Source organism: Hetaerina americana, unplaced genomic scaffold, assembly GCF_022747635.1.
Source record: "Hetaerina americana unplaced genomic scaffold, ioHetAmer1.1.p SCAF_1, whole genome shotgun sequence".
In the NCBI taxonomy this organism is placed as follows: domain Eukaryota; kingdom Metazoa; phylum Arthropoda; class Insecta; order Odonata; family Calopterygidae; genus Hetaerina; species Hetaerina americana.
Genome location: NW_027286069.1, coordinates 91,612,509 through 91,626,189, shown reverse-complemented (window position 1 = coordinate 91,626,189; position 13,681 = coordinate 91,612,509). Strand labels below are relative to the sequence as shown.

At 37.2% G+C, this 13,681-nt stretch overlaps 1 protein-coding gene across 1 annotated transcript in view; it reads left to right on the top strand.

Moving 5' to 3' along the window:
* PGAP5 (Per1-like protein PGAP5) overlaps positions 1–13,681 on the top strand; it is a 34,505-nt gene that overhangs the window by 5,327 nt on the left and 15,497 nt on the right. Inside the window, exon 5 of the mRNA XM_071593328.1 lies at positions 2,448–2,614. Coding sequence (XP_071449429.1) covers positions 2,448–2,614 — 167 coding nt within the window. The remainder of the gene's footprint in view (positions 1–2,447; positions 2,615–13,681) is intronic.

Below are 13,681 nucleotides of genomic sequence, written 5' to 3'. Positions count from 1 at the left end.
CCAGACCCTTTTGCACGCACCGCCAAGACCCTTCCTAAGTTACTCATAGAACTCTTGAATATATACCCTTCAGACAGAGGAGAGGGGGGAGGTCAGATTTTCCGGGACTTTAAGGTTGTTGGTTGTTTAGATTAGGGAAAGGATAGGCGGTGGCACCTTGGCCATGACTAAGCATTGGATCTGGTCCGGGGATATCAGATGGTTGGGTGGGGGGATTACTGGGGATGGGAACATTGCATGAGTTTATCCTCAAGGAGAAGGGTGGCTATGTAGGAGAGAGAATGGGAAGTTCAGGGTGGGTCAGAAAAATTCCTGGAAGTGAAAGTTGATGGTCTAGGTTTATTCGGGTAAAGGAAAAAGAACAACACGGAAAAAAGGTGGTGCCTTGGCTCTGACGTGGCATCGGGTCTGGTTGTAACTTGTCCCTGATGATGCCGCAAGTTGGTGAAATGCATTGTACCGTAAAATAAAGTCTGTTGGAAAATTACAAATCATTTAATATCGACTTCCTTTCTAATTATAAATTCAATTGTTTGAAGGGATTTTCCCTTCTTTTCCTGAGAGTTCTTTCACAACTCTGTATGGCGCACCCATTTCATCCATTCTGCCTCACTTTATTATGCAACTCTTTGGTCTTACTTCTTATTCTGTGCTTACATTCTTTCATTTTCTTCTCTAGTCTGTCTTCCTCATCATCTCATATGTTAATGTACGTGTCATCTGTAATCCATAGTATCCTTGTCCTTTTTATAATTACTGTTCCTATTGTTTTGTATACAGGTTTTAACTTCCCTTGTTTGAGATGTTCCGATTTTTTATCTACACTACCAACATCCCTGTCATCACGCATATTTTTTTTACTGTCTCCTGGTACTCCTTTCTTTTCCTCCCTTTTAATGCTTCTACATTCCATTTCCACATCTGTTTTCCCTATTGTAAATCTAATTTATACTATAATATAGTGTAACTGATATCTTTCTTAATCAATATGTCTATAGACATCTCCCTATGTCTATTGTGGTGTTTAAACCATGTGTTTGTTATGATTGAACTATTTCTTCTGCCGAACTTATTGTATTCTCCCACCAGGCAGCTACCTCAGTCTCAGTCACTTGCCTCACCCTTCTCCTTCCCTTCACCCACCTTTTCCTTCCTGTCCCATTTCTACGTTTCCTAACAGGATTGCCCTGAATTATTTCCTCTAATTGATCATATACACTTGTAGGCTTGCATCATCATTTGCAGTAAAGTAGATCTGTCCTCTCATCCCTTTTCTTTTCTGATCATTTTCCTTACCATGTCTCATATGGTGGAATGTATAGAACAAATATTTAGATGATGGATAGAAGAAATCACAGTGCTAAGTGGTATTCTCCCCATCCCAACTTAGTCAACCCTGGAAAGAATTAAGATAAGTTTTGTTGCTCCCATTATTCACATTTCCTGGAAGAAAGTTACGTAATTGTAAAATTACTCCAAAAGAAGTCCAATGGCAGGGAGTCAAAGGTTAAGGTTGAGTTGGCATTAGTGTAATTTTATTCATATTTTTTTCCTAATATATTATTATGCATATTTTTTTACAAAAATTAAAAATCTGCCTTAAAACGAAATGTTCTTTACCTGTCCCTCTGCATTTGTGCCGAGGGAGGACAAATGAAAATTGTTGGATATATATTGTTATATTGTGAACTTGCAAAATTTGCTCACCCCAGGGAGAAATGCATTTGGTGCCATTCATTACTATAGTTCTAGAAAGTGTAATGCTACATTTTCTAATGAAAGCAATCAAAAATTAGTTCTTTTTCATTGGTCTGTAGGCAAATTTGGTGTAAGTACTTTTTATGATATTAAGTTATGAATATTTATTACAGCCAGACTCAAAATATCCCATTTTACGTTAAAGTGGTGTAAACATATCTTTTTCAATTTCAAGAGCTAATTCGTGTGTAATTTGTCATGTTTTTCATGAAATAAATGAAATATTGCCAATTACAATTGTATTTAATGGAAATAATAATACTTTCACCAGTTCATTTTCACAGCTAAACAAAAATATTGTCCCAGCTTTCTTACTCCATGTTGTTCCCATATTTATATAATGCATGAGCACCCATGACTATCCATCAGTATCCTTTCTTCTGCCTGTGTCACTTTTTGGAATTGAAGCACCAATTTTAATATTGAATAGACATTTACATGGGCATGTATGAATTTGCATAAGTTCTTCCAGCATGAATCAATCCCAGTGAATATGTCTTGTCACATTAATCATTACACACAATAGGCATTGCTATGGGGATGCAAGTAATAACCAAGAATTTGATTTTTTACAGAGTTAAAGTACCTTAAAATGCTAGCCACTCCTATTAAGTCTGTATGCTTTCATAATAATAGGGTAACATTATTGTGCCTGCCAATTATTGACTAATTATTACTTTTTTATTCAGGATCAGCCCATATTTGCATGAGAGGTTCTCTAATGCATTTGATGCATCATCTGTGAGGTTGATTTCCATATCTGGTAACCATTTTGTGCTTCTGAACAGTATGGCACTTGAAGGTGATGGCTGCTTCCTTTGTCGCCCTGCTGAACTTCAGTTATCTCGCATTTCTGGTAAGCTCCAAGAAAAATTTCCAAATGTTCTGGGCACGAGCTGTCCAATAAAGAGTAATGATAAAACTTTTTTATTTGTGCAGTTAATTGTGTAAAAAATTGGTTATATTGTTTATTTAATTTGTAATATATATGTAGAGTAAGTTTCATTAATTTAACTTTGCAATGCATTAGTGACAGAAAATGCAAGTTGAAACATAAATTGCTTTGAAAGGATCAGGAAAAGAAGATCCAATACTGTTTGCATATTTGTATTACAGCAACCACTGGAAAATTATACTGCTTTCTTCTTCAAAGATCTTTTATGAAATAGATAGGCTATCAGGAATATATGATTTACTTTTTACAGAGAATGTATGCTTGTGTTGCTTTAAAACTCTCTGGTGACAAACAGGGATTGAAGTCAGCCAGGGTGTAATTGAGTGCTTGCTCTGACCTATGCTGTCAAGCATCTTTTTCATTAATTAGTTATTTATTTATGCTTCTCTTTTCTTTTATGGGATGGAATTTATATTAATTAAATTATGTATTCTAGCCTAAGTCCTTCCTCCTAAATTCTATAAATCAGTCCATATGAATACTTCCTTTCCCTTAATCCTAAAACTAAGGAGTGGATCTGCGAAGATATTTCTCCGCTGCTTGTCCATTTGAATTTCCTTAAATATCTTTTCTATGTCACAATTAAGTATGCATGGAAGAAAGCTAGCCTCATCAGTAGCATACTCCCTTTATATTTATGAACTTACCACCAAAATTTCTGTTTCTTTGTATGCTTTTCCCTTTGTTTTTATTTTTTCTGGTTCAACAGATATTCTTCCTGTTTCATATCAAGTAGTGTGCCCAGGTTTTCCTTTCTTATTTACCAATAGTTTCTTCCTCTACTTGTGTAGTACTCCTACTTCTCTTGTCTCTGAGGCAATCTTGCATTAGTTTATTATTCAGCTATTAATATAAAAAAATATTAATTTTTATTCGTACTTTCTTAAAAAAAATTGTTTTCTCAGGCGTAACTTTATGGAATTTGCATAACATATTGAAATGTAATGAAATAATTGACTTTGTAATTCCACACACTTTATTTAAAAAAAAAAACACGACCCAGGTTTCGACGTTGAACATCATCATCAGGTGGTCCTCAGAGAAGCACGCTGGCTATATATACCTTCTTATCATAGGAGGGGGGGGTTGGTCAGAGAGGGAGATTGGAGGGGTAAAAAAGGTTACAATGTAGCTGAGAAGAAAAGAGAATTACATTTTTGATTTAGAAGAGTGGCAGTTCTAGGAGTGGGGAGTGGGAGGGATACAAAATTTCGTTGGCAAGATCATCTTTCCAACGGACACATTTCAAAATTTCTAACTGCTCCAAAGCATCGAGCCTTTGACATTTTTCTTCAAAATGATTAATTTTTGTCACAAAGTCACTGTTGTGGTCACTTTCGATGAGTTGCTTTGCAAAGAGGGATGTTATGTTCTTATTTTTTACACATGTTTGGTGTTCTTTGATCCTTTAAATTTCCGTCCTGTTTGCCCAATATACTTTGTGCTACAATCTGAGCACTTTAACTCATACACTCCACTCCTCTCGTTTTTGGGGACTTTGTCTTTAGTGTGAGAGAGCAGGTTCTTAAGGCATGAACCACTGTAAAAGGTACATTTAATTTTTTCTTTAGGAAAACTTTTAATTACTTTTGAGAAAAAGTCCCAAGATATAGTATTCTCCGCCATTTGGCGGTGGGATCTTTTAAATGTTCGGGGTTGTAAATGTGGCTTAAGGCTATTTTTGTAAGTTTATTCCGGTAAAGTTTATTTATTAGATCTTCTGAATAACCATTGTTTACTGCTAAAGTTTTAATTACATTAAGTTCCTTATTTACATTGAATTTTGACATAGGGATAGCGGTTAAACGGTGGATCATTGCATGAAATGCCGAAAGCTTTTGGGTGAAGCAATGCCTTGAAGAGGAATTAATTAATTGGTCTGTGTACATTTCTTTCCTAAAAATGGAATACTGTAACTCGTCTTTGTCTTTAGAAATGGATAGGTCGAGGAAATTCAGGGAACCTTTTTCCTCTTTTTCACACGTGAATTGTACATTAGAATTGATAGAATTTAGATGTGCTAGAAACTGATCTAGTTGCCTATCAGAACCTGTCCCCACACGCAGAAGACATTGTCTCCATATCTTAGCCAACAAAATACATTATTGATGAGAGGGTGAGCTGAGGAGAACAAAACATTTTCAAAATTGTCCATATAAATATTGTACAGGAGTGGGGCGAGTCCATAGCTAAACCATTGGGTTGTTGGAAATATGTACCATTAAAAATTAAGTAGTTTTGGGAAACACACGTCTTAAGTAATACACAAAGTTCACTTATAACTGGCACTGGGATGGATTTCCGGATGAGGATGTCTTCGGCAAGGTTCACCACTTCCATGGGTGGCACGTTGGTGAAAAAGGTTGCGTACATCGAAGGAAACAAGCATGCACTTTTTCGGGATGACCTTTTTCATAAGTTTGTTGACAAGGTCCAAGGAATTCACTACACCATATTCCGTGGAAAATTTGGAAACCTCCCTGAAGAGTACATTAAGCCTTTTCGCTAGTATGTGGTTGGGAGCTGACATATTTGATACTACAGGTCTGATCGGAATCCCATTTTTGTGAACTTTAGGTAGCCCGAAAAACCGTGGTGCTGAGGGATTCATTTGCACTAGTTTCAACATTTCACAACTTTTGAATAACGTATCGCAAGATTTAATCACTTTCTTAATTTCTTGTTGAAACTTGGGGGTTGGGTCTGAACGAAGTACTTCAATATTATTGTCCCTGATGAAGTCTTCGCATTTCGTGATGTAGGTATTTCGTTCTAATACAACCACTGCACTGCCTTTATCTGCTTTCTGTATGATCAAATTTTTATCTGTCACTGAATCTATGATGGACTTTAAGGCCTGGTACTCTGTAGAATTTTGAAATGTGTCCGTTGGAAAGATGATCTTGCGAAATTTTGTAACCCTCCCACTCCCCACTCCTAGACCTACCACTCTTCTAAATCAAAAATGTAATTCTCTTTTCTTCCCAGCTACATTGTAACCTTTTTTACCCCTCTAACCTCCCTCTCTGACCAACCCCTCTCCTATGATCAGAAGCTATACATAGCCAGCGTGCTTCTATGAGGACCACCTGATGATGACGTTCAACGTCGAAACCTGGGTCGTGTTTTTTTTAAAATAAAGTGTGTGGAATTACCAAGTCAATTATTTCATTACATTTCAATATCGTACTTTCTTCTCCTTGTGTTTTGAGTTGTAGTTTTTAGGGGAGGGGACCGACAGATAAGGTCATTTGTGCTACCAGGGATTGGAGGAAGGGTGCAGAGAAACCCAGCATCAGCATTGGCCTACTCTAAATAAAAGGCACTAATGGGTCCGCAGTTTAACATCCCATCCGACAGACAGCATGCTCACTCAAAGTGCCCTCAATAAGTGTTTGTGATACTATTGAAAAATATCTACCATCTCCAGGATTTTAACCTAGGCCCTCTCTTTGGGAAGCCAGTACGTTAGCCACCTCATCATCCTGATCCCCTTGTATTTTTAATATTTACATCTTTCCATTCCCTTCTTGCATCTATTTTTTAATCGTCTATGCTTTAAACACGGATTCCTAATGCTTTTCCTACTTACCATTCATATTGTTTCATTTTTTTAAGTTTTATTGTTCCCTTTCCAAGATATTTCCGCCCTCCTGTTATTGTGCTTGTACCCTCCTCGTTACAAAAATTTATCAACTGCCTTCTGGTACTCCACCCTTTATGTTTCAGTTACAGATTCTACGTTCGATTTTCTTGTCCATCTGTCATTTTTTGTCCTCAAGAATTTGATTTAAAATTTCACAACCTTTGATTCATGACCCAAATCTTCATCTGCTTCTGGGAAACTGTGAATTGATGCTCTTCCAAACTCTATGCCTTGATATAATATAATACTACTGATATCTCTCAGTATCTCATGGCATTTTGCCCATACATTAACATGTATTTTGATTTTCTTTGTAACTCGTCATTTTTCTTGCAAAAGTATTATTTTCTCCCCAAAGTCATTTATTCCTAGGCTGCACTCTCTTACTTCACTCCCAACTCCCCCATTACTGAATTGCAATATTCAATCACTATCAAGTGCTTTCTTAAATATTTGCAATCATTTTGTCTAGTTAATCAAAGGTGCCACTGATGCCCACTTTTCAGTAACTCTAAATAAGAATCTAGTTCGTATATTCTAAATTTATTTTTCTGGTAATATTCCATCTATGTTGTGTTTATGACCTACCTTTTTTAAATATTACTGCTACCTCTTACTGGCTTTTTCCCTCCTCTGTATATTACTCTGTAACTGTCACTGTATTAATCCCAACTATCTTGACAGTGTCACCGTGCATAACACTAACATACCTGTATATTTCCTTTCTCCATCTCTTGCTTGATGTTTTTCTTCTCGCTTTCAATATCATCTTCAAATTCCAAGTCTGTATTCCATTAATGCTGGTCATCTTCAGAGGCTTCTTGCCTGTTACAGTCGCTTAACAGTGCAAGGATTATGATGATGGCCACAGAGGCCCCTCTACTTCTGGGCATATAGTTGTGGATGTTTGTTGCCAAATTTGCAGCCATGATTTTGTATGAGAAATAATGGAGGTAGTTTCTTGTTGCCTGAACATGTTTTTAATGTGTCACCATCACTTTGCTTTACAACTGAAGTCACACTTTTAGTTCCAACACATTGGGGAATTGGCTGCATGGACACAGATTTTCCTCAGCATTTTTGCCACTCACTCTTAATATATTATGAAAAATCGCCATTAGGCAACCAAATGAGCAAGTCAATAGATATGTGAACCAATGGAGTACAATAAAAATCCAAACACAAAAAATTACAGATCATTGTAAATGTGATACTTGTATTAAATTAATTTGTAAGAGTCGGCTTTATAGTTATTCTTCCTGTGGCTCAAGTAATCAGCCTAACGGTTGGTATTAATGGGTGAATATGTAGTATTCTCCTTTAACTATTTACATGTGAAATTCAGGCATTTAGAGTAGGGAGGTGGCATTCCTTTGCCTGTGCCACCAGTTTCTTCCCATTAAGTTCTAGAAACCAGAAAATTACATACATTTTGATTTTAGATAGGATGTCCAAAGCCATTACCTGCAATGTGTGCCTAGTACCCTGCCACAGTAGCCAATAGTCTATTATACAATTATGCTTTCACATGGAAAGAGTTTTGGTTGCATCATGTGTCCAAATACCTTTGGAGAAATATTAAATAGTAAATATTATATTAATTGCAAGAATCTGCCTCTGATGAACATAAAGGCTCTATATTGCCCCTTTGAAAACATGCCTCTTTTAGCAGTGAGTCCCTATTCTTCTGCTCCTGAAAATAGTACTTATCTCCCTTTGTGGTGACCCATCAGATTTAGATGCCAGTGTTAATCATTCCTTGTGGATATAAGCGTATAACTTCCAATCTTTGGGTTTTTTCCAGCATTGACCATAATATATTTTGGCTAAGACAAGATGAACCGAAAATGTGTTGATAATTCCTCACAAATTTTCCAATCTGAAAATGTAATGACACATTCAACTATGGTTACTCCTTTAATTCTTGGTGTTTGTGTGGAGCTGAGAAGAAGATGATAAAAGTAACCCAATGAGTGATGTTACTTATTGGCATAGCTTTTTCTGCATTTTGAAGGTAAAATTTTCTGTCATAGATGTTGATAGGTCAGGCTTAAACCTGATGCAATAAAATCACTGCGTGGACAAGTGCATGAGTCGCACCAAATTTCTTTGTCCGAACATTGTGGAATCTGCATTAGACAAGATAGCTTGGCTAAGGAAGAACCAAATTGGTACCAAATCTGATCCATGCCCATACCTTTCTTGTGCTTATTTTTTTCTTCCATCCCAGCTTAAAATCACTGATTTGCACTAATATTAGTTGAGGTGAGGTAGTAATAGCGAGTGTTTGGTTGTCTTACCTAGAGTAACAATGAGGCTATCAATTCTTGATGTAGGGAGTAGATTATAATTCTAGAGAGGCTATTTTTTCTAGTTTTATTCATAAATAAGAGAATCTTTACTCAAGAGGGAATCGCAAAATGCATGTATTTTTGATTAAATAATAATAATGTTCCTAGCATATCTAGAGCATTTGGTGTGCTTATTTCTTTGGGAACATATATTGGATGGTTAAAAACAAATTTCTGCTTTCTATGGCAAATAAGTATCTTGTTTTTAAAAAAGAAAACAATGTATATAATCAAATTATTCCATTGCTACTACTAGGTACAAATTTTCTTTATTTTTCCTCATAGTCCTCATATAGATCCAGACATTCGTTAAATGTGGCATGAGCTTGACAATTCTCTCGAAGAAGTTGACTACCTAGATGAAGTTTTCTCAGGTCTTCCACTGGGTCAGGGGTTGTACTACCTTGATCAAAAAGTTCCCGGAATAACCACCGTGTGGCGCTCCCATCGTTCCGATTTGAGTTCTGTTTTTTTTGTTAAATTGGTACATCTGTTGTTGATATTCCCTTTAAATCTTAGTGTCATAACTTGACATTTGCAAAAGTTACGGTCGGTTTTCGGTATGTCCATCAGTGCTTCCTGCGATTTTTCCATTACTTCCTCTCGGCTGCTAAAACGCGTTCCCCGTAATGGTTTTTTAACTCGATTGAACAGAAAGAAGTCACAGGGAGCCAAATCAGGTGAATTCGGTGGCTGTTGGATGGTATTTGTTGCATTTTTCGTCAAAAAATTACGAATAATGATAGCACTGTGCGACGGTGCGTTATCATGGTGCAAAATCCACGAGTTTTCTGCCCACATTTCTGGTCTCTTTCGGCGAATTGCTTCACGCAAACGTCTCATAACGCCCAAATAATACTCTTTGTTTACTGTCTGGCCTTCTGGCAAAAATTCATGATGCACTACACCGTTGTAATCCATGAAAACCGTCAGCATTGCCTTCTTTTTTGACTGAAAACGACGTGGTTTTTTTGGTCTCGGCTCATTTGGTGAACGCCATTCACTTGCCTGATGTCTGGATTGCGTGTCGTACTCATAAACCCACGTCTCGTCTCCAGTAATGATCCTTTTGATGAATGTGGGATCGGATTCAGCCTCGCAAATCATGTCTTTTGCGACGTCAACACGGTCTCTTTTTTGCATGAAATTGAGGTCTTTTGGCACCAACTTTGCTGCTACACGACGGAAACCCAAATCATTAACCACAATGTCTTGGGCGGATCCATAGGCAATGTTCAAGTCCTCTGCTATTTCTCTGATGGTTAATTTGCGGTTATTGACCAACATTTCTTTTACTTTATCAATTTTTTCACCGACTTTCGATGTCGATGGTCTGCCACTGCGTTCATCATCTTCGATTGACTCACGACCACTTCTGAACCGCTCGTGCCACTGGTAAACGACCGTTTTTTTTAGAGAATCGTTGCCGAAACACTTTTCCAACATTTCCAACGTCCGTGCGCCACTAAATCCGTTTTTTACGCAAAATTTAATACAAGTTCGTTGTTTCAAATTTAAATCCATTTCTGCAATTGTAAAAAATTGCCAATACACACAGAGATAGATGTACTCTTGGCTACGTAACTTTTGCAAATGTCAAGTTATGACACTAAGATTTAAAGGGAATATCAACAACAGATGTACCAATTTAACAAAAAAAACAGAACTCAAATCGGAACGATGGGAGCGCCACACGGTGGTTATTCCGGGAACTTTTTGATCAATGTAGTATGTTGGCCAGCGTTTTGATGTTCAACTCATGCATCGTCCTCTGGGCAGATGAGTGCCAACTCTGCATTTTGGCCATCTTACATACACGATCACATGGATCAGGTGACTTGTGATTGATCTGTGGTGGAGGAGCCTCCCGATTGGTTGCCATGGTGCTTTTTTCTTCTTCCTTCTCCAACCTTCCTCAGCACCAATTTCCAAGAATTGCTGAGGGAATAGCCGGAATCTCTATTGAAATTATGATCCTTCATTCATATTTCAATGGCCTCTTTAATGATACGGTCCCAGCAACCACTGGAGCAGGCCAGTAACCTAGTCCCATTGAAGTTAATGGAGTGATAAATCCCAATACTGTGTTCAGCAGTGACTGATTTCCCCAACTGCCCCAGCCGTAGGTGTCGCTGGTGTTCAGTTAACCTGGTCTCAATGGTCCACCCTGTCTCTCCAATGTAGATGTCTCTGCAGGCACACAGAAGATTTTTAATTTTTTTTCATGGGAAACCAATAGTCAGGGCCTGCTTGCCGTGCCTCTCCTCAATTTCTGAAAAAATATCCAGGATATTGGCGAGGCACAAAATTGAGGCCGTCCACAAGCCAATGGGAAAATTGAGAAATCTTCTCATCGGAGCCAAGGACCCAATCAGCCTGAAGATGACAGGCATTTATCAAGTCCCATTTGCTTGCGAAGATGTCTACATGGGAGAGACGAGGCGGACTATTGAGACCTGGTTAAAGGAACACTAGCGACATCCACGGCTGGGGCAGTTGGAGATATCAGCCATCGCTGAATTCTAATTGGGATGAATTACTTCATTAACTTCAATGGGACAAGGTTACTTGCCCACTCTGGTGGTTTCTGGGACTGTATCATTAAAGAGGCCTTTGAAATACAAATGGCGAGTCATAATTACCCAAGAGATCGTGGCTATTCCCTCAGCAATGCTTGGAAACCAGTGCTGAGGAAGGTTAGAGAAGGAAGAACAAAATGGCACCATGGCGAGCAATCGAGAGGCTCATCCACCACAGACCAATTGTAAGATTGCCAAAATGCAGAGTTGGCACTCATCTGCCCTGACGACAATGCATGAGTCTAGCATCGAAATGTCGGCCAACATGGAACCCCTGACCCGGTGGAAGACCCAAGAGAACTTCATCAATCAGATACACCAGGAAAGCATCAGTTCTTACTTCAAGTTGACTACCAGTCCATCCACATGGTCTCCAAACTTCCTTCAGTTTTGTGAAAAGATGAAGTATGAGAGTGCCAGTTCAGGACTATTAGGAGGATTGTCAAATCAAAATTCTCCAACAGCACTTAGATTTTTTATGCAGCATGTGACTGCATGTGATCCAGAAGTAGTGAGGCTAACTAATTGAGTAATAGGTAATTTCGGTGGTCATGGATAGTTTGTCAAAGCCTTGTAAATGTTTCACAATATGCATTTGCATTGATGTTTTTTCCATAAGGCAAGAAGTTAACCAAAGCAACAAAACAAAACTCCCAAAAGGTGTTGACCATAAGGGAGAGGTGTCTACTTGAATTTTTGTAGTTTTGTCAGTGTGGGTTGATGCTACTCATGAGACTGCAGCTTACTCTCTGGAATTCAATGTGAGTCCCAAGTCTCATATGTCACCATTATGTCCAAGAATTTGTCAGTCTCATCTCTGTAGTAGTGATCCAAAAAATTACATAGCATCATCTAAGGCTTTCTGGTTGTTTGTCCGTCTGTGATCGCCCACCTGTCACATGTTTCCATTATGTAAATGAGCTCTGACTGTCTTATGGTGGACAATAAATGAAGCATTTGACTTTTCCAATGCAATCACATATTTTGAAAAATTGACTAGGTTACTGTGCACTATTCAAAACCAGTTGATTCAGACAGACACCAGTCTTTGACCTTTCCATCATTAGCAGTTCAGTGGTCCTATTCTTCTGGCCTCAATGAAGGGTTACTATTTTTGCTGTGCTGCAGGAAGTCCAAAATCACTTCAAAGTAAAGTACTGTAAATACTTTAATTTGATTTAATATGTTGTTTAAAAAATGTTGTTAAAGTAGTATATGGTGTTTCACAGCTAACATTATTAATCTGAGGGCTAGGATTTTTAGTTTTTTTAATGTATTGATTATTGTGGAGGAATTGATGCCTAGTTATCATTCAAGTAGTAGCAGTAGTTTATAACCTAACTTATTTATATAATGAAATGTCTGTCAACTTGAATATAGCAGGTTTTCATGTATGGTCAATAAGCATTGATGCAGTTTGCCTTATTTTTCAGCTCCTTCACATAATTTTCTCTGATTTTAACTCTTTAAAATTAAATTAAAATGTGATTCGCATATAAATGGAGATTTTAAGAAGCTATATAATAATTTTCTCTACCAGAGAATTGACTAGAGTTAATAAACTTTCAAATTCCAAGGTTCTATCATTTTGAATCTCACAGCTCTTTTTAAGAATATAACAATTTTTTAATGCTTATATTGAATTGATGTATGGAATTTTGTAATGTGGATGAGGCCACTCAGAAGGAATCCTCATAGGCATAAATTTGTTGGGAATACAAATATACAGGCCCTCAGTTTAGTGGTTTTTACCTTTTCTCTTCGTTGCCATAGAAAACTATTAACTCACATAACCAGAGGTGTTTCAGTTACGATGTTATTTTGGTTTGGTATGCATAAACATTCACCGATATGGTCAATCCAGTTCACATCTTATGTTCAGCATCAGTATCAATATTTTGTATAGTGTGAGGTAATTTGAATGATTGAAATGATGATAAGATTGAATGATTGGAAACTAAAATAAAGTTAAATTTATAATGTTAACCACAGTCCATGCTGTCAAATGTTTCAAGCTTAATTTTTAACTGAACAATTTTTGCGTAAAAGAAGAATAAAAGTATCATTAAGTTTCTTTCTTTTCAAGTTGTCCGCACTTGGCTAATTGTCTGACAGCTGTGCGTTTATCTAATTTGATCTTTGACTGTTCAAGGTATTTGTGGATATCTTTAATGGGGTCTTTTGAAGCCAATAGAAATTTTAAGCTTAAATCTTGAAGTAAAGATTATTTTTATCAGACAAAATAAAGCCAAGGTAAACATTTTTTTAACAGTTTTTATTCCTTTCCGGGTAAAAATTGTAAAAATAAGCAAAAGGCTTGTGAAAATAATTTTCAGATTTTTTTATTTTCAGTTAGATAATTTATACATGGTTTATACATGTCTTTAAGGAA